At 40.4% G+C, this 20,473-nt stretch overlaps 2 protein-coding genes across 3 annotated transcripts in view; both read left to right on the top strand.

Moving 5' to 3' along the window:
- Positions 1-9,839, top strand: part of deptor (DEP domain containing MTOR-interacting protein) — a 28,143-nt gene extending 18,304 nt beyond the window's left edge. For both annotated transcript variants that reach the window (XM_070834716.1, XM_070834715.1), the window contains exons 7-10: positions 608-745; positions 2,934-3,004; positions 3,575-3,679; positions 8,871-9,839. In XM_070834716.1, coding sequence (XP_070690817.1) covers positions 608-745; positions 2,934-3,004; positions 3,575-3,679; positions 8,871-8,999 — 443 coding nt within the window. In that variant the 3' untranslated portion in view covers positions 9,000-9,839. The remainder of the gene's footprint in view (positions 1-607; positions 746-2,933; positions 3,005-3,574; positions 3,680-8,870) is intronic.
- An 8,929-nt stretch (positions 9,840-18,768) lies between these two features.
- Positions 18,769-20,473, top strand: part of col14a1a (collagen, type XIV, alpha 1a) — a 128,767-nt gene continuing 127,062 nt past the window's right edge. Inside the window, exon 1 of the mRNA XM_070834822.1 lies at positions 18,769-18,779. Coding sequence (XP_070690923.1) covers positions 18,769-18,779 — 11 coding nt within the window. The remainder of the gene's footprint in view (positions 18,780-20,473) is intronic.

Raw genomic sequence — 20,473 nt, 5'->3', positions numbered from 1 at the left:
ACAGCCATTTATGTTGCCAAGTAGAATAATGTGGTAAAAAGTGGTGTGCAATGGATGTTTTCCATTTTTTCCCTCTGATTTTGATAAATAGCTCTCACCATCTCTACAAAAATATTTACATTAATATAAGATAATGAATGGACATGGATTGAAATGCATAACACAGAGTCCTGATCTCTCTGTTCAGCAAACTGTTGCTGCTACCGGAGACATTGATTCTAAACTATTCAAAGAAAGTTCTTGTGGGAAACATGCAGCAGTCAAAGAAGTACCGTTAAGTGCTTGCAATTAGCAAACAATGGCCGAGAGAGAAAGAGAGAGAGTGGTCCCAGGGGAAAGTTTTCAATTTAACTCAAGTGGGCAACCATATCTGGAACACAGGAAGTGCATACGTGGTAGTTTATACTAATTGAGGGGGAATGAATGAGCATTTGTTTTCATTCTGAGCTGTAATTCTGCATGTGGAAAGACCTAATTAATAAACTATCGCTTTTATTCTAGACTATTTTCTAGCTCCTTGCTCTAGAGTTCCCCCCTCCTGCTTTTTTTTTCTCTCTCTCCCATCAGTCTTTAGTCTAACGTCTCTCCTTGTCCTTCTCTGTATCAGTGAGTCCCACGAAAGAGATAAAAGTGGTGGTCGGAGTTCGGCGGAGCAGCATGAGCAGCAGCTGTGGCAGCAGTGGTTATTACAGCAGCAGTCCTACGCTGAGCAGCAGCCCACCTGTCCTCTGCAACCCCAAGTCTGGTGAGATGAAGGGGACACACACAGACGTAGAGTCTGATTAGTGAAGGGCCCGACTGTGCAGCTCTTAACAAGAAAATACCAGGGGTGTTTAAAAAAAAAACATAATAAACATTTGGTTCTTTATTAGTTCTTTAATCTGCAATGACAGCAACCTGACCAAATCGTGGTCCCAGTTTTCACCCAATACATGCAGATCAACTGTATTCATGTCATGCTGAATATGAATTACTTGGTATAGAAGTTGTTGTAGAGATTTTGTGCACATATTGACAGATGAATGCCTCCTGGGTGAAACCTAGTGATAGTAACATACTGATGATATCTTAAATATGTTTTTTGGCTTTTTGTTATACCTTTTAATGAGCACAGTTAACATTTATATTACATTTATATTACATCCTTAATGCTAGTTTCTTGTAAATAAATCCACCTCCTGCCATTCAGTCCATCACAAACTGTAAATTGGCTTTACTTTATTTTATTTGACTTAAAATAAGAGAAGGAAAATGACTGAATTTTAACTACAGAGGAACACAGATATGTGTTGCTTGTAGCAAGTGATAATCATGCATATCATCTGCCTTAGTTTCTGAATGGAGATCTCAATGAAGAGGTGATGTGTTTGAGCTGTTCGCATGAGCTTGTGTGTGTGTGTGTGTGTGTTTTCTGCTGTGTGTGTCTTTACTACTGTGAGGTTCCCTTTGATTTGTCTAATCCACACAGAGTCCTTGACAGAGTCTGTTTGTAGCAGCAGAGGTTCCTCACACACACAACACACAATGAACAGGAAAAGGAAGGCACACACACACACACACACAGAATTCCCCTCTGCCTCACATTAACCACAGTAATCGTGTGAATCACATGATGGGAAGATACAGAGTCCAAAAATATAACAGTCATTGTAGATGGTACAAAAGTTGCCCAGTGAACAAGAGCGACTTTGTGTCTTGTGCAGTTTCTGTTTTGCATTAATGGAGCCAGACATTTTAAAAAGAAAGATGTAACGCTCTGATATGAAGCAGAAAAGGTAGATGAGGAACCTGTCCTGTTGATCTGATCAGATCAGGATTTCCACAGAGAGATTATGGAGGTGTCCAGATCAAGTGGATGAAAGGTCTCTATCACTTCACTTCCTCTGTCCTATCGGTTTACAATGAAGAGACCACAAGTGATTTGTCGAAAACACACACACTGTACAATGAGTGCTCTCAGGTTTGTGTGGAAGACGTAAATGCAATTAAAGTCATTTTAGTACTTAAAGGATTCTTAGACATACTTATGAACGCATCTTTTTAGTTTAGCACCATCAAAAAAGACACCAAAAAGCTGCTGAAGTGAATATGCAAAGCAGTGCATGATTGATTCTGGTTAATAAATCTCAATCATTGTTCATTAATCGCCTTAAATAAGAAATTTCACCAAATATCTGTGGTGAAATCCATATACATGACCATTCCAATCCATCACATTTGCATCTTGAAACCATAATCATCAGTAACATCACAATCAATCAATCAATCAATCAATCAATCGTCAACTCTCGGAAAGGTTGATATGTAATGATTTAGGCAACAAAGTGCCTCACTCTAAAGGATTAATAATGAAGTAAACATAAAATAATGAACTAATGACTGACTGACAAGAATAAAGTTTGTAATTTGCTCGTATTGTAGATACAGTAGGTGTGTAGACGGCTGCACACGGTGAAATTAGCAAAAACCCTGAAGAACATGAGATTCCTTTTATTGCATTTTTCTTTGTTATTTCACGTCATCACAGCTGCATAGTTTGGTCTGAATCATGTCAGATGTGTGCACTTTCTTCTTTAGTATGGCCAGTTTATGTGTGCGCATAGTATGCTTGGTATGTGTATACATGGACGTTTGTACTAATGGAGTGAATTTAAAATGAAATTAAAACCATTTTTAGACACAAAAGTCCAGTTAAAGCCAGTGTAGAGTCATGTTGGAGTGAGTAGTGGTTAGGGGAAGTTGGAGGAGGGGAAGGGGCACTATACTGTTTCAGGAAGCAGCGAGCCTCCAGGCCCCGCCAGCATGTGACGGACATTAGCACTTTCTACTCACGTGCACATATTATAACCAGCATTATTGTGTTTGTTTGTGTGTGTTTGTGTGCGTGAGTCAAGGTAGCAAGTAACATTTAATGCATGTGTTTCTCTCAACAGTTCTGAAAAGACAAGTGAGTCCAGAGGAGCTGCAGACACCAGGAGGACCTTTTCTAAAGAAGACATTCACTGTAGGAGACATACGCACACGCACACACACACACACACACACACACACACACACACACAGCTCTAACAAAGACTGCTTCAGGCTTGATGTTGGCAGGCATACTCACAGTCACACACTCCCTCACACAAACACATTCATAGAGATACATGAGGCACTCAAGTCATCTGCGTATACAGGAAACTCAGGCATGCGTACATGCGCGCGCACACAGACACACACACACACACACACACACAAACACACACACACACACACACACACACACACACACAATCACATCACATCAATTTCACCACGCACTTTCTTAGCAGAGTGCGATCACCACAGGGTCCCAAATGAGTATCACAATTGGCAGGAATGCTAAAATTTTAATAAAACAAGGGACGTAAATATAATTTCTTGATAATAGTTTGTAGACATTGTTGCAGTGTGGATTCTTTACTTTTTGGGAATCTAACCACCAACGTCCACTCACTAGCTACAAGTACAAATCTGTAACAGATGCTTATTTAAACTTAGGTCAACAGTGAGATGTCGTATCATATCAATATGTGTTGTTGCCGTTCCTCAGATTGTAGGTGATGCTGTGGGCTGGGGCTTTGTGGTACGAGGCAGCAAACCCTGTCACATCCAGGCCGTGGACCCTGGTGGACCTGCAGCTGCTGCTGGCATGAAGGTAGGGGCAGGAGAGATGGAGTGAAGTTTTGTTTTTTGTTTAACATGTGTGAACAGTTACTGTATGTAATCTGTTGAGGCTGAAGCACCATTGGAGGAATGTGTATGCCTTTTAATTCTATTACTGTTCATGACTGTGGACCTATAGTGCATCAGTAATTTGAGAAGGGAGCCCTTGTTATCCGAGTCTGATTTGATTGAAATCAAAACTTGTTTGCTGTAGCCAGTCAAACGGTATTCTATTATTTAGAGTGGGTTGTTAAGTCAAGAATGAAAGAGAAGATAGAGAAGAAAGAAAGAGGACGCTTCCTGAAACCTGTGACAGGAGAACAGAACGGCTGTAAAAGCAGAAAAAAATGTTTAGGTAGGAAAAAAAGTCATGAAAGAAGACAGCAGGGTAATGGTGGCTCTGCTGCCACAGCTGGCACGACGGTATGTAAGCAGAGTGGCAGCAAGGAATCCTGGGAATGCAGAGCATAGCGACTTAAACCACAAAATGGAGAGGGAGGGGAAAGTGTGAGGACCGAATGAAAAACACAGCAGGAGCCAGAAAGAGGAGCAGAGAATCACATGACTGGCAGAGGAAACGTGAAGTTTTGTTGGTTTGTTTTATTAGACAATTTAATTTAATAGAAGACATAGCAGTGTTAACATAAAAGAAAAAGTCAGGATAACACAAAGCCCCCAGGCTTATTTCCATTGTGGTCCTTATTAAGCCCATAATAAACTATTGAGTGTGTTTTTAAGAAGTCTGCATTTAAATCATGAATAAACCATAGCTAATATTCAGCGGACACTTGAAATTATAAAGTCAACATTAAAATGTTTCCTCAGGCGTTAATAAAAACGGTTTCAGTGGTTTTTGTGGAAACCTTTTAAAATACAAAGCTACTGCTGTTTTCCACTTCGTAATGCCAGCAATGTTTAACTTTGCCGACAAAGTGAAGGACAGGATGTCAAACTCTGGGTGACGTTAGAGAGGAGACACATGAGCTGAAGAGTGTGGAGGATGAGGAAGAAGACGGAGGTAGAGGAGCTTTAGTATTTGCACCGAAAGAGGAAACAGTCAGTGGAAATATTATCACTTCTGCTTCGGTTCCTGTCAACTGACATATTTTATCACCATGGAAATACGTGTCATGGTACACAGACGGCCATGAAGGCATCCTCATAAAGTGTGTGTGTGTTTCTTAATGTGTTTGCGTGTTTGTGTCTTATCTCTGTTGACCCGAGTGCGGTTTGATTGTGTGACCTACATGTAACACTTGAGCTCCATTTCCACTTTCATGTATTTCACTTTTTTTTTCATTAGTCTGAAAGGGAGCATCATTTTTAAGGTGCTGAGTGTCAAAAAAACTCCAACCCAAACCAGAATATTAGCTTAGAAATGAGATTTTCACTCATTATAGTCACTCTAGATTAAATTCCTCATGTGCAGCATTGTGTGTGCGACAGCGTCACCAGTTTATTGCACTCCCTGCAGTTCCTAGAAGGTTAGCCCTGTTCCACTTCACCTGAGTAGGTTTCTTGATGTGTAATTAAGCCGTCACACAATCCAGTAGAGCGAACGTCGTGCTGTGAGGTGCTGGCACTGCGGTCCGGGCAAAAGGCCAAAGGAGAAACTTACACCCATTGACCGGGAGGTAGTGCAGAGCATCATGAGGCTCATCTCTCTTCTCATCACACACATCCATGCTTTCAAACCCCACATCTCTGATTGTGTCTTTTTCCACACACGGACACACACATCAGCACTGTCCTGACCATAATGGACCTGTGCACTTATGTAACTGTTAGAGCCACTTCTAATGCACTTTAACAAGGGCCGCAGGTAGAACAGGATGTGTGTTTGTCTCACTTTGTGTCCATTTGTGCAACTGTACTTCATGTTTGCACACCATTACATGTGTGTGTACTAAACAATATGTTCTCTTACATTATTAGTACCAGATGGATATGATCTTCAACAGTTTCTTAACCTCCATTTAAAAAGATTTCGAGCCCTAAAACCGAACAAGATTGGAGATTAGAGAGTTGAAGGTTAGATGAACACTCTTATTATCTGTGCCAGGCGATATCTCTGCTTCAGTTTGATATCAAAGAGCATTCCTGGCAATTGGCTGTTCTAAAAGCAACCAGCCATAGACATCCATACAAAAGTTTGGTCTCAGGACTCTCCTGGAGTCTTTGTCGTCCCTGTGAGGTTGACAGGCAGACAACTGCTCCTGGCCAAGAAATAATCTGACACCTAACTACCTGTAAAACCACAAAATTGTTTTTTGGTTTCTGTACAGATCAAACAAACTATACATAATTAATCAGTGAGCTATTAACCAGTCAGACATTGTGTGGATTAAACCTGATTTTAAAACTAAACGCCCAATTGGTCAGACATTTTGGTCAGCTGTCTTCCAGTTTGAGCCTTTCCATGGTCTGATTCCTCACATTGCTGCTGTAAAAAGATCAATTGTCAACTGTAGTGAGCTTAATGTATTATTACTGGAGTACTATTTTACAGTGCGTAGCTACTCTAGTCTTGACTGAGACTGTGCTGTGAATTAAAACTGAACTTCATTACAGAAGTGGTGGAACGATTGAGTCTTCATCTTTTTCTCTGGCCCAAACTCTTTCCTCCTACTCTTCTTTATTAATAGTACAAATACACCAATTAATGCTTCTTTCTCTTTTTGTCTACATTGTTGTGGAGGCAGCCATCTTGTCTGAATAAACCAACCACGTTGTGATTGATCTGTACAGTGTGAGCATAAAGACTGTACGTTTTGGCTGTGATTAAAAGATGTAGTGTGACTTAACACATTGTTCAAGAAGAATAAAAATGTACAGAGTCCGGCCAGATGCTGGTAGGCAGATGTTTTGTACCTTTGGGTAGAAGCAAGTGAGATGCTTCCCCTTGCTCAGCTAAGCTAAGCGAACTCCCTCCTGGCTCTCTAGCTTCATATTTAACAGACACGAGAGTGGTATCGATCTTCTCAATTCTTTCTCAGCCAGAGATCGCATAAGTGCATTGTCAAAATTTGTCAAACTTGTTTCTTTAAAACACCAAACCAAACAGGGAACGCTACTAGTTGTGGTGTGATTTCAGTTTAACTTGATATTGTTTCTTGGGCTCTCTGCTTCCTCAAGAGACATAAACTCAAATATGGCCTCAGGTCATCATCATCTAAGTATTCATGTAAAGAGGAATACTCTCCATTGCATACCGCTGTTACTATTATCGCTGCATGCAAGTTGAATATCTCAGCACGGCCTCTTAACATGTGTTGTTTGTTCTCTATACGTCTTCACTTCATGCCTGTTTCTGTCTGTGTCCTTTCACTGTGTGAGAGTAATTTTAACCCTCTGAGTGCAAGGAGCCATTCAGCCGAGCTGGGCCCCAGCCAAGACTAACAACCCCACAGCCTGAAAGGAGAGAAGCGTCAGTGGGAGAGAGAGAGAGGGGGGGGGGGGGGGGGGGTGTTGGAAGAGAGTAAAAGAGCTAGAGAGAAAAGGTGGAACAGAGAGAGACGTGAATGGAAGTGGAGAGAAAAAAAAGAGTGCGCACAGATGTGGATGTATGAGAGTGCTCTGACTTTGCAAGTAGTGTAATATAGGCTGAAGCGGTTTAGATGTGATTACAGTGAGAGTGATTACAGTGAGAATGCCGCTGCAGCACAGGATTAACAGTCTGGGCTTTTTTCCTTCCTTCTATCACTCTTAATCTCTCGTTCCAAGTATTCCCCCTGCATATTTTGACCTCTCCTGTCCTGAAACACTGAGGAATGCCAGAAAAGCATTCTGTAGCAATTTCTGTAAAAAAATATCCAAAAATAGTAACCTCTATCTGCATGTATTCATTATTCTCTGCCCCCGTCTTTAACATCGGTTTATGTAAAGAACAGGCAGTTTTAAGAGCCCATGAAAAATATCAGTAAAAGTTTTTCTTTCATCATCACTCTGCAGTCGACCATTTCTTTGTTGATTTACAGGAAATATAAATATCTGAATGATTATGTGCTTTTGTTCTCCCTTACATACATCAAACTTTTTTTGTGTGTTCTTCAAGGCTTTTGGAAAACTTTTGGGAGCCAATGAATGACGAGTGTTCTCGTGTGTGTGTGTGTGTGTGTGTGTGTGTGTGAGTGTGCGCATGTAATAGCTTGCAACAAGCCAAACCAAACCACAGCAGCAACAGCAGAAACGGGAGCATAGTGTTGCAAGAGCAGCAGCTAGAAGGCAGCTCACATAACCAGTTTATCTCTCTCCGAGCTGCCAAGTTGGAGCAGTTACGATAAGAAGGGGGGGGGGGCAGTCCAGGCGTGACACCGGAGTGATTTGAACGTGGCTGTCATGTTGTACCTGGGGCAATTTATGTCAGGCAACACTATCAGTGTTTACTTGTTTCTCTTTACTGCTGGGGCTTTCAGCATCTTGTCACTTTTTGGTTTCGTTGGCTGCACAGTGGCAGGACAAATGTTTTTAAAGGAATATCCCACCCAAAACCGTTGAGTGTTTTGAGTGTGAAACATTCACCCTCTATACTTCTTTGCAGTGGACAACAGTAAGACCAGATTAACCTGCTCGGGGGGGCTTCAAGACAAAAACTCTTGTGCCCCTAATACTCCCATTCGGCAAGAAAGCAAATGTGCATGTTTCTTAATAAACAAACTATACCTTTATTCTAGGCCGTCATTTTGTCAGTCGATATGTGATTTGCTTTTGCATATTCCAAAAAAGATTTTGAACCAAATAAGCTGAAGTTAACCTTTAACCTTGAAGCTGACCAGTGTAGTCCATTCAGATGTACAGCAATTATAAGAGTTGCTAATGGAGAAAAGAAGGGAAAAACACTAAAATGTCCAGCGAAACTTCTCAAACCACTCTTCTACCACAAATATCCATTATGTTCCAAACACTGCATAACACAGAAGACACACTGTTTCCACGTCATGCTAGCATCTTCTCATAGCTTTAAAGTGAAGCAACGATTGAGTTTTCCAAGCCACCTTCAATCCTGCAGGTGGTGAGTATTTTATTCCGCAAAGCCAGGCGGAGTATTAAATCCTTTATTTCTCTCTTCTGTTTATATCTTTCTGCACTCCTTTCGTCACCCCCACCCCGCTTTGACTCCATTTCAACTTTAACATTTGATTACTTTGACTATTGTCCATTTTCTTCTGTCCGTTTTTCTCCAGGTGTGTCAGTTTGTGGTGTCGGTGAACGGGCTCAACGTCCTCTCTCAGGACTACCGGGCCGTGAGCAACCTGATCCTAACTGGACCCAGGACAATCGTCATGGAGGTGATGGAGGAGGCACAGGTTTGAGGAGCGCTGCGACAAAATCCCTCATAGAGGAGAAGTGCAGTAAAAGACCGGGGGGACTATAAGGTTTAGTACTTGACCTCAAAACCACAGCAACAGAGCAACGTGGACGACTTGATACACAGGTCACACTCTTTCTGTTCCAGCATTGTTAGGACAAGGTGGATGTTTGTTGAAGTCTGAAGGAGTTCAAGTCAGGTAAATTGATTCAGCCTGTAGACAAAACACACAGGTTGTATTTGATTTTTTTTTTTAAGCTGAAGAGCTCCCACTTTTACAGATGGTCATCCGACTCCTCCAATGCCCATAAAGACTCTCAGTCATATTAAAGAGGCCACAGACTTTATGTGTGGAATAAGAGGATCCATATTCCCTGTTTTTGTCCTGAGTTTCGAACAGGAACTGTGTCATGAATCTGTTGCTGAACCTGATGTGTGTTTAAGGGAAGTCAAAGGATGAGAGATGAAGTTTGCCACGAGAAGCAGGCGACGAACAAGTAAAACTGCAACAATAAGGAATATTATATGATGACACATTCAGTGACCTCTACCCCAGTTAGTTTTCTTCTGGACTGAAGCTCCTGGTGCCACACTGTCCTCTGCTGGGGAAGACAGGAACACTCAGAGAGGGAGCATTCATACGACAACTTCATAAATCACACATCTTTCATTTCGGGGTGTTTAACTGAAAAAAAAAAAGCCCCTTGTGCGAAAAAATTAACAACTAAACTGATGCCAAGGTAGATTTATGTTTAGCTGCTAGGAATTAGTTAGTTCACATAATAAAATGCGGCGTTAAACTGTATGTGACATTAAAAGGCACAATGTATATAGAAAAGTTACGAAAGATGTGGAAACTTTATGAATAATTGTTTTAAAAAGGAATTTATTATCCCTGATATCTGTAAGTATTTTTTAAATACTGATATACAGACTAGAAACTTTCCCAATGACATAAGATGTCATTATTTGTTTACAAATAAGCACTCAGAGAGCAAATCTCTTAAAATACCATTAGAAATAATTTCTAAGAAGCATTGATTTCTTAAAAACAAAACAAAAAATAAAACACAAGATGTGTTAAATACCAGTGGAAATGCCAAATAAGTCCTAAACTATAACTGGCCAGCTGGATTTAATTTGGAAATTTAAATTATTTCTTGTAGGAACAGTAGACACAGTTGGCCTTACATATAGAAACCGTATCTATATAATAGGACTTATTTGATGTTTGAAGAATATTAAAGTGTAGAATGACAATATGAACTATGTGACAAAAATTTAGAATTTGAACTTGTGTATGTACACACATTTTCTTCAATGCTGTGAGACACACAAACAGAATTTATTTCACCTCCAGTGTACTGGAGTGGCATCAGAAAAGCTGTGCAGAGTGTTTATTTTTTTGTATTTGGTTGAGATGACCCTTAAAAGAAAATCCCGTCTTGAGTTAAGTGAAAGTTAACTGCATTTAAGTGAGCTTGAGGTTTAGATAAATGGACTTGTACAAAATAATACCATCAGAATTACGTGTATGTTTGTAGATCAGTCCAGAGGATCATATTCAAATCTATATGAAAATAAGAATAAGAGCATGGATAAATGAAGCTTATACAGTATGTATCTGTAACCCATGGTTTAGTCACAAGTAAACACTTGTTTACTTGTTTGTTTTAGACAAATCAACACTGCCTGGTTCATTGGATTTGTACTTAGTTTAGCCCTGAAGTGAAATTATTACCACTTAAGGACATTTTTATTGCCAAACAGTAGAATTAACACACACACTGTACGATACAGTAAACTGCCTCCAGGTGTCTGAAGTGAGTTAACATCTCATATGTGCTTCGATGTTGTGAGCGGTGAAATGCATGATTCCTGTAAATCTGTGCTTATTTAGCATTAGTTTCTTATCCAAAGCGCTTCTTCAGTCTATCGGCTTGTAGGACTGCCAAATCATTTCAGAAGTCAAGTAGATTTGAGGCTTCAGTAGTCTTTTGTTTCCACCTGCTTTTCCAGGAGAAAGATGACAGAACAAAACTCCCTCAATAAATAAATAAAAAAAGTTTCTAAAATTATAGAGTAGAATATTTTAGAGCTTCTCAGACATCGGTGATGCTCTCTGGTTTGCTCCGCTAATCATTCGTGACATTTTTGCCTTGCTGATCTCAAAACTATAAATATATGCAATATACTATTTTAATATTGTTCATGTGAAGTTCATGGATATTTTGTTAAGTAAGGTTTGGAGAAGATAAAATAGGGACTGCACAAACAGAGATTTCAATGTTCTTTAATACTTTTTCTGATTTTCTTTTTTTTTTTTGCCACTCAATCAAGGGATTTCATGAGTCAACTGTGGAGACGTCATTAGTCTTAAACAGTTTATGTCTACGCTCAGCACGGGTTCAGTTTTTCTGTCATTAAAAACTCGCCCACCTGCAGTTATCATCACCATATTTGTTCTCTTAACTTCATGGCTGAGGGGTTTGTAATTTGCGATAAATGAAATGGAAATATTGTCTGATGGGCACTGATGAGTTCTGGGATGAAGAAATATGCAGAAGTGTTTCACGTGTATAAAAGTCCTGAAGGACTTTTTTTTGTGTGGCTGAAAACGGGTTCACTGACTGTTCAACAATAAGCCTGAAAGCATTTGCCTTAAGACCTTATTTTGCTGCTAATCACAGTTGGTGGTCATCTCATCTCTCCTTCAGTTCCCAGCTCTGTTATCTCTGACTTTATACCAGGTGATCATACGTCAGTTCTGTTGACAATCAGTGTTTAATGGACAAACGGTTCAAACAGCACAACAGTGGTCTCAAAAGCAATGGTCTGACAGAATGTATTTCACCGTCGTCCCCTTCATCATACTGTTGATATCGTCAGTCTTTACAACTTTAATCATCGGATCTCTCGTTTAATTAAAGGGAGTTTTCGCTTTATGTTCACCTCATGAGGCCCGGAGTGAGTGGCCAAAACATTTACAGCCGTGTGTTTATTTTCTCCGCCATCAGAGATTGAATGTTGGGTTTGACGACAATATAAGCTCTCAGTACCACAGTCTGTTTTTGACAAAGCAGCTATAAGCTCATTCTGATGTTCTGATGTATTAAACAGTTGATTAAGTGTTTAATAAACAAACTGATTCTACTCTAAGCTCATGCTTTCAATTCACGACTCTTGGATTGTATTTAACAACAATAGAAACATTATTAATAGAAACTATAACTACTATTTTGAAGCTATTAGCAGTTTCATTACTCTCCCTCATATTTTGTTCCTTTATCCTAATGTTGTAGAAACATGTAGCTTAATTGCCTGGTTTTCTTCTCTCGTCAGATCGGAAGTCCAATGTGCACGACCACAATCCTGAGCGCTCTCTCTCTCTCTCTCTCTCTCTCTCTCTCTCTCTCTCTCTCACACACTCTTTCTCACACACTCTCACACACACTCTCACACACACACTCACACACACACTCACACACATCTGACAGCCTAACAAGTGGTTCCCAAATCTGGGAGTTCAATGGAGGTTAATGAAAGAATAGACTATAAGAAAGGAGCTTAGAAAAAAACTGAAATGTAAGTGAAAATTTTTTTAAGGAATTAATATTTCTTTCCTTCTTAAAATATTGTGTACTTTTACCACTTCAGCTCAATAAAAATCCCTCATAACATGGAAGATGTCAATGATCACAAGGTCAACATGACGCCCTCTCTGTAAATGCCCTGCCAGCTCTTCCTCCCTCCTCTTAGATGAGCCACAAGTAAAATACAACACCCCAGTCTCTTCGTCAGATGCACTACCTAATGACTACCAGCAGGGGGTACTGCTATACTGTAGCACACAGTCTGTACTGAAGGTGCATCTTTTCCCTGATTTTAACAGGACTCCCTCCACATATAAGTCAGTGGTGTCTCCTTGGACAATTTTATGGGTTTCAGCAGAGGACGATAGATTTTATAGCGCATCTCTCCCAGCCAGCACTGCTTTGTGAAAGGTCAGCGTGTGAATACAATCCACAGGAATCAAATGAATAAGTGAGACGTTATTACCATTGATGTCTGATCATAGTAATCTCATTAATTCCCATTAAGTCTATTTGTTTGCGCTCTTATCTCCGTTCTTATTTACTTATTTATTCAGATGTTGATGACATTACTAACTGTATATCTGGATGATATTTACCATCTGACCGCTGATCTCACACACATATGACATCCTATAAGATATTATTATGAACATATGAATAGTAAACCTGAGTCAGAGTTGCTAATGTTGATGTACACAACACAGTTTTGTCATTTTGTGGAGACACTTTGCTCACAACTCCTCCTCTCTCTTTTCTCTCTCTCTCTTTTCTGTCCTTATACCTTCCAGAAAGGCTGACAGATACACTAACTAGAGGAGGCCTTATCAGATGAAACCATTGCCACCTTTCCTCCGCCTATACGTCCATTTATTCATCTGTCATTCACACATTCACTGATTAGCTCAGCAACCAACCTTCACACTGCCTCCATCCATTCATCTATTTGTCTGAGTGTGTTTCTGCACAGTATACACACAGTGATATACACATGCACACAGGAAATTAGAGACTGTTGCGCACACACACACACACACACACACACACACACACACACAGAAACCTGAGAGTGACGGCCTGCTGGACACTTTTGTTTGAGAGAAAGATCAAGAAGATATAACCATTTAAACCACCAGTACTGATAAGAAATGTTACTTAACAGAATAATTACAAAGCAGCAGACAACACTTTAACATAGAATATGTGATGATTGTAAAGGTTTCTAATCAAAAATTCAATTATTCAAAGTTGTCAGTGTTAGAGCAAATGTGTGGCAAACAGTAATTATGATTTTGGAGGGGAGACGAGCGTGTTTATGAGCAAATTTTGTTCTATTCATGGGCCCTCAGAGAGTAATGTGTTGATCCGCTCGGTGCATACAGAATCACAGTGACAGTGCCCAAGTTACTGTGCAAGTCCAATTCCGACTGGAGAAGCCAGGGATGAAAGCATTCACCAAGTAGCATATTTCATTAGACCATATTAAGGTTTGAAAAGCCCAGTTGGTCTAATTAAAGCAACACCAACGCGGGCGGCACAAGCCAAGATCGAGTAATTAATACACATAAAAGTTTCCTCTCATGACGGCGACAGAAGCCAAAATAAGAGAGTTAAGGGGGAATATGAAGCACACTTAAAAGCAGATGGGGAGGGTTTTTGGCTTCTCTCAGTGTGTTAGACAAGGACAAGAAAATCACAATTTCTCACTCGTTTCTCTTCTAACTTCTCTTCCTCACATCAGTGTTTCCTTGATTATGATTAAATGTTAGTAAAATGATCTCAAGGATTTGAATAAAAGGATGTTATCAAGCAAACAGACTTTCAAGCCTGCAGTAAAGTTTAACAAAAGACATTTTTAAAAGGTGTTTTTAGAGTCTACTGTTCTGGCGTTTGTTGCTGCAAAGCTCAGGATGGTCCTTTTCAGTTTGTTCCAAGAGAAATGTTGACATAAATGTGACAAAGCACACACTGTTGGTACATTTTAAACTGCAGATAAGAACGGCACTTTATGGAGCCTTTGTCGGTTATTTTCCCTCTTTACAGGGGGTCTACAATTGAAGAATACTTTTAAGGTTATTACTTGCAGATTTATCAAAGGATGAACAATCTGCAAACACCATATTATATATATATATATATACATATTATATATTCAAATATTGAAGATATGCTTTCAGGCTATTATTATATCCTTTTTTCTATCATGTCATATTACATTCTACATTATATTATAGTACATTATGGCAGAGCAAATAATGTAATACCAGATAAATGAAATAAGATTCACTGGAATATACTTTTGTGTTTAATTAGCTTTTTGACACAGAGTGCCAGTAAGTGTCCGTGCTGCCTTGATTTAATAAAGGTTATCAGTGTTATCACATGTGGGAAATATGAGCCTTTTGCATATTATACAGAGAAGAAAAAGAGAGAGAAGGAAAGAAAGAAAAGTCTTATGTAGCTGAAGAAATGTTTCAGTGGCCACTCAGGTTGATGGACTGACTGCCTCTGAGGCATGATTACAGTGCTTTAAAGTGAATTGTCTCCTGTCCTCCAATTCCTTCCCTGCGGGCGAGGAGCTCAGGACAAGTCACAGCAAGCGGAAACGTTAGCCACTTGCCAAATGCTTCATGGACTGTGGCTGCCAGCTCTGTAAATTTGGCTAGCTAAGCTGGAAGGAAGTCACCTTTTGTTCAAATAGCATTTTCTTCTAAAAACTTATTTTACCAACTGAATGGTGGGCCTGGAGACATTAGATAATATAGCATTACATGATATTACTTTTCAGGGCCTGGTCAGGATGCAGGTTGTGAGCGAGAAAAGTCCAACTTAAGTCTTTTTGATGCTTTTTACCAAGATACTACCAATAATCTCCCCTGAAAAGTTGCATTATTACTAGATGCAGTTATTTCATCCATGTACTGTACACTTGTTGTCATCCATGTTGCTTATTGGGTCACATGGTGTAGATTCATGGACATGGACAGCGTCTTTAGGGCTAGAGAGGGAAAAGAAGCCAAAAATGTCTGACTTCCCGGGTGTAAAAGTACCCAGATCTTCTGCATTGTTGAGCCCATAGGAGATGCGCACTAGCGTCTCCGGCAGGCTAGAATGGGAATAAAATTATTTAATCATGCAGATCTTCTAGACTTTCCAAGTGTTATTGGACCAAATGGATCAAATTCTGATGGTGAAACAAGTCATTTTGTGGGGGGTGTGACTGTTATTAACAGATTTCTCTTTCACAATGTAAGCCTATAGAAAAATGTCTTTTTGGGCCCAATGGCATCATGTGACTGACACCATTGCTGTAATTACATGGTTTGGCCACTAAGTAAAATTGGCTTCAACATTTGGCGCACTTCCTGAGGGCTTGGGTTACCTTAGACTAAACTGTACTTTGAGCTGAATGCTAATGTCAGCATGCTAACATGCTCATAATGACAATGCTAACATGCTGATGTATAGCAGGTATAATGTTTACCATGCTCACCGTCTTAGTTTGGTGTGTTAGCATGCTGCTATTTGCTAATCAGGACTGTACATAAACTGAAGTTAGTTTTGCAGGTATTTGGTCTTAAACCAAATCTGGAGATTGAAATTTTGATCTGATGATGCCGTAACTTAAGGGATCACCAAAGTTATTACAATTCATCCTGAGGGGAACACGAAGGTCTGCACTAAATGTCATGCCTGTCCATCCAATAGTTGTCAGACATTTCACTGAAAAACCACAAATGTGGACCTCATGGTGGTGCTGGAGGAAAAGTCAGATCACACTTCTTCTCTGGGGACCATGAATGTCTGCACCAGATTTCATGGCAGTCCATCTACTAGAGTGGAGATATTTTAGTCTGGACCAAAGTGATGGACTGACCGACTGACCCACAAACCAACACTGCCATCCCTGGAACCATGTTGCTGTGGCTAAAAATGGCAAATGGAATAACCTCAGTGCGTCCAACCTAGATGGCTCTAGTGAGCGTACCATGCATGTTAAAGACACTTTGGTAATAAGCAGCTTAAACAGCTGCTTGTGGCATTGAATTTAAATAAACAACAGCATTTTCTTGAATACATCACCTCCATCCATGTGTCTCGCCATGAAAAGTTGCATAATGTATTATGACCTTTAGAGCTGTCGGGTTCAGCAGCGGTCTGGGAACTGCAGGCCTGCTACCAGATAACAACCCGGCTAATAACTGTGACTAGTTGGACTAATCAGTAGGCTGAGGTCACTTCAGTCTGCTGCTGCCCTCATATTAACCTGCTGCTTGTTATTAACACAGAGCTCAAGAGCAGAGTGTGTGTGTGTGTGTGTGTGTGTGTCCAGCAGAAAAAGGAGTGAAAGAGTGAAATTCACAGCATGAGGTGTTTGTCAGAGTGTCTGAGTTCACATGTATGAGTGTGTATAGATAGATGGATAGATAATGTACTTTATTGATCCCAGACTGGGAAAGTGTATCAGCAGCATCACAATAAATATAGTAAAGTGTGAAAAACAACACACACGACGGGAGCTGCTACAACAGGCTGCCGCCAAGCACGGCGCCGGAAGAGACTCAGTATGAACACCCTTGTATGTGTCAACTCTATTTGAACTTGTCCAGCTCTTTTTGCTTGAGCCTCTAAGACAAACAAACCATGTTTTTTCTGCTGGTTTAAATGCAGTTTATTGTGTGCATGAATGACACTGTGATCTTGGTTGTCTGTCACTGTGGCAGCATGCTAAGCCCCGCGCCTAAGGTTATCTCTGCGTCTTAAAAATGTAGGGCAGGGGGCTTCAGGTGTGTGTGTGTGTGTGTGTGTGTGTGTGTTTACATGAGGGTGAAACGTGTCAGAGGTCTTTGTTTAAATGTAATATTCGGTGTGTTTGCAGATTGCAGGCTTTTGTCGCTGTGTGTGAGTTTCTCTGTGTTTGTGCAAGAGCCTGACTCGACAAACAGAATCAAATAAAAAAGTAGAAATCCCATTATTGAATGCAGCAGCTTCTCAACAGCAAGAGGCTGCAGTTTTTATTCCTGTCAAATTTTTGAAGACACACGACTTTTTCATATTATTAACAGGAGGATGAGAGAATTTGCTGCCCTCTTACTCTTGCTGATTGATACCCAGAAATGCACATTCATCTTTCAGCCGGTTCAAGCTTAAACATGAGCCTGTACAAACAGAAATGAGGGGGGTTCCTGTTTCCTGGGAGAAATCCTCTGCTGCACAGGAAATTATGCTCTCTGTGTTTGTCAAAGCAACAATGGCGGCTTTTTTGTAATAATTATAGGCAGGAAGAAGAAATACAAGCGGCTGTGGTGGAGTTTGATTATTTTCACTATAACAATATGTCGCTCCAATGCAAACACAAGTGGAACTACTACTGCTTATCAATGACAGTAACACCTAATCCTGACCATGGTGCAAAAACATGCATTTTGTTTTTGCATTTAGAGAATTAGTTGAAATGCCTAACATGTTGACTTCTCAAAAATTCAACTGTATTCTCAAAAGAAAATCTTCCTCTGATTCATTTATTCTTATGGCTGGGCCTCATGCTTTTCCATACATATTGGAGGAAAAAATATGTGAGAAAGCTTATCAGTTTCATTAAAAAAAGAAATTGTGTTTTGTGTGCATAACACTTCCCTAAATCTTCTCAGTGCCAGAGCGAGTATAATTGGCTGTCAGAATTTTTACTGTTTATCCATACCGTCTCTCCACAAAGTCTTCTGGTGCTGTACCATCCAGGTTTTACAAATGTGAGATCTGTCACATATCACCTGAGTATTCACTCAGTCAGACAGCTGAACTGCACACATTTTTCTAATTCCTGTGGTGTATTATACCTACAGTTGTTGAAAGCGAAAACTAAGAATCCCAACTCCATGTCACAGACTTGTGTGTCAGGAATTAGGGTGTCTGGGCTGGCAGAGATTTTTGGGGGAGATTAGATTTATTGACTTTAGTGTTAAACAGTTCTTGTGTGTGTGGCAGTAATGTTAAAATGCGATCAGTAAAGGAAGGAAAGGCACCTTCAGGAAACAGATATTTGTTGCTGTACAATGACTTTAAAAACTTTATGAAGCTTCACAGTTGGACCATATGGTGCTGTGTTAAATGACCTGTGGATCAACTCTACCATGTGACTGATGCATTTATTCAACAGAGCCACATTTGGGATGGTCGGCGATGGCGGAAAGGTAGCCAGAAGGAGGATAAACATGAGGAGTAGGGTGAAAAAGAGTGGAAGAGGGAGAGAACAAGATGGAAAATGAGGAAGACATAAAATAAAAGGGGGAAGATAAAGAGGGGAACAGAAGGAAGACATCAAGAGATGAATAGATAACAAAAGGGACAGGGGGACAGCAGCTTGGTTCATGCATCGGGCAGGTCTGTTGAGTCTGTTGGCCTGTTCATCTGTAGAGAGGAGCTGCCAATCAGAATCTGGGACTGCAACAACTCTGAATACAAAGTCAAACCAAAAATTATTGCATATTATTATTTATTTAACTCATAGTTTCAGTCCCGCACATTCCAACTTCACGTGAACCGAAACCAGTTTGTCATTTTGCTTCATTATTACATTATAACACAGTTCCTCAGTCATTTGCCACACGCTGTGCCACTGATTTGTTTTCAGTGTCACATGGCCACGCCCTGGCATTCATTTATTTCACCAGAAAGCAGTCAGTTGCGTAATCTTCAATTTAATCTATTGAATCACTGCTAGTGGGTCTGTGAAATGCCAGAAGTGAACATGGCTACTGTGGCGTCACCCGCTGGTTTATAGGCCGCCGCTTTGAAGCCTCTAGTTGAGGCTTAATGGGTGTTGCCATCATGGTTTCAAGCCAGAGGTGATGTTCATTCCCCGAACATCCTCGCATCCAAGTGGTTAGGCATGAGCCACCTCTGATTGGTTAATCATAAGGTAATCGCGCCCTAAAACGTACCCTACTTTATCCTCTATTTTCCTCCAAATGGGACCATAATTCAATAAGTGAACATCAAGTTGTGTTAAAGAAGAAAGTAGCGATTCAGACTATAAACGCATTAGGAAAGTTTTTACTGATAATCAAATGAGAAGTTGGTTCATTTTTCCATAGATTCAACACATTAGGATTTCTTTTTGCAAACAGCAGCGTTGGCAAACAGCAGTCAGGAAGTCACCAAAGTTGCTAGGATTCAACCCTGCAGGCTCCACAAATGACTTTATGAAATCAATCTATTAAATATTTGTTGATATTTTTCAGTCTAGACCAAAGTGGTGGACCAACAGACTGGTCCACGCCGGTTGCATGGCTAACAACAACTACTCTGAACAAGATAGACACATCAAAGAGCCAAAATGAGAAAAGAAATACATGAAGGGATGCTTAAAAATCGAAATATGTTATCGAGGGAGATCTGATTTATCTTGATAGAGATAGTCACAACATCCAGCCCTAATTGCAGACACACAGGGACACACAGCGCCTGCATGGCTGTATTTGTTTGCTGTGCGGTCGGCATCAAACGGGCAACAGATGAATGGACGACAGACGGACAGGAAGGGAGGAAGAGGCTGAAGGAAGAAAGAGGAGGAAGGAGGGAGGAGGACAGAGAATCCTTATCCACTTGATTATAGTGTTTATGGCATCTGGACAGTTGGTTGGCTAAGGCGTGCATGTGCGTGTGTTCGGAGCAGTTTTTGCGAGGTTTGTGTGTGTGTTAGTGCCCCAGGGACACACCTGGAGAGCAGCTATTGAGCGTTTCAGCTCAGTCAGCCACTGGCACATTTCACCAGCCTCCGTTTCTCATGACTCCCATTCCCCCTCTCCTCAGGGCAAGTCACAAAGTCCCTTCAACAGCACAGAAGCTTATAAACAGGATTACAAGTGCACTCTAGTCTTTTTAC

The sequence above is a fragment of the Pempheris klunzingeri genome, chromosome 8 (genome assembly GCF_042242105.1).
Source record: "Pempheris klunzingeri isolate RE-2024b chromosome 8, fPemKlu1.hap1, whole genome shotgun sequence".
Taxonomy (NCBI): Eukaryota; Metazoa; Chordata; class Actinopteri; order Acropomatiformes; family Pempheridae; genus Pempheris; species Pempheris klunzingeri.
The sequence above is the reverse complement of the archived record's forward strand: the minus strand, read 5'-3'. Positions and strand labels throughout refer to the sequence as shown.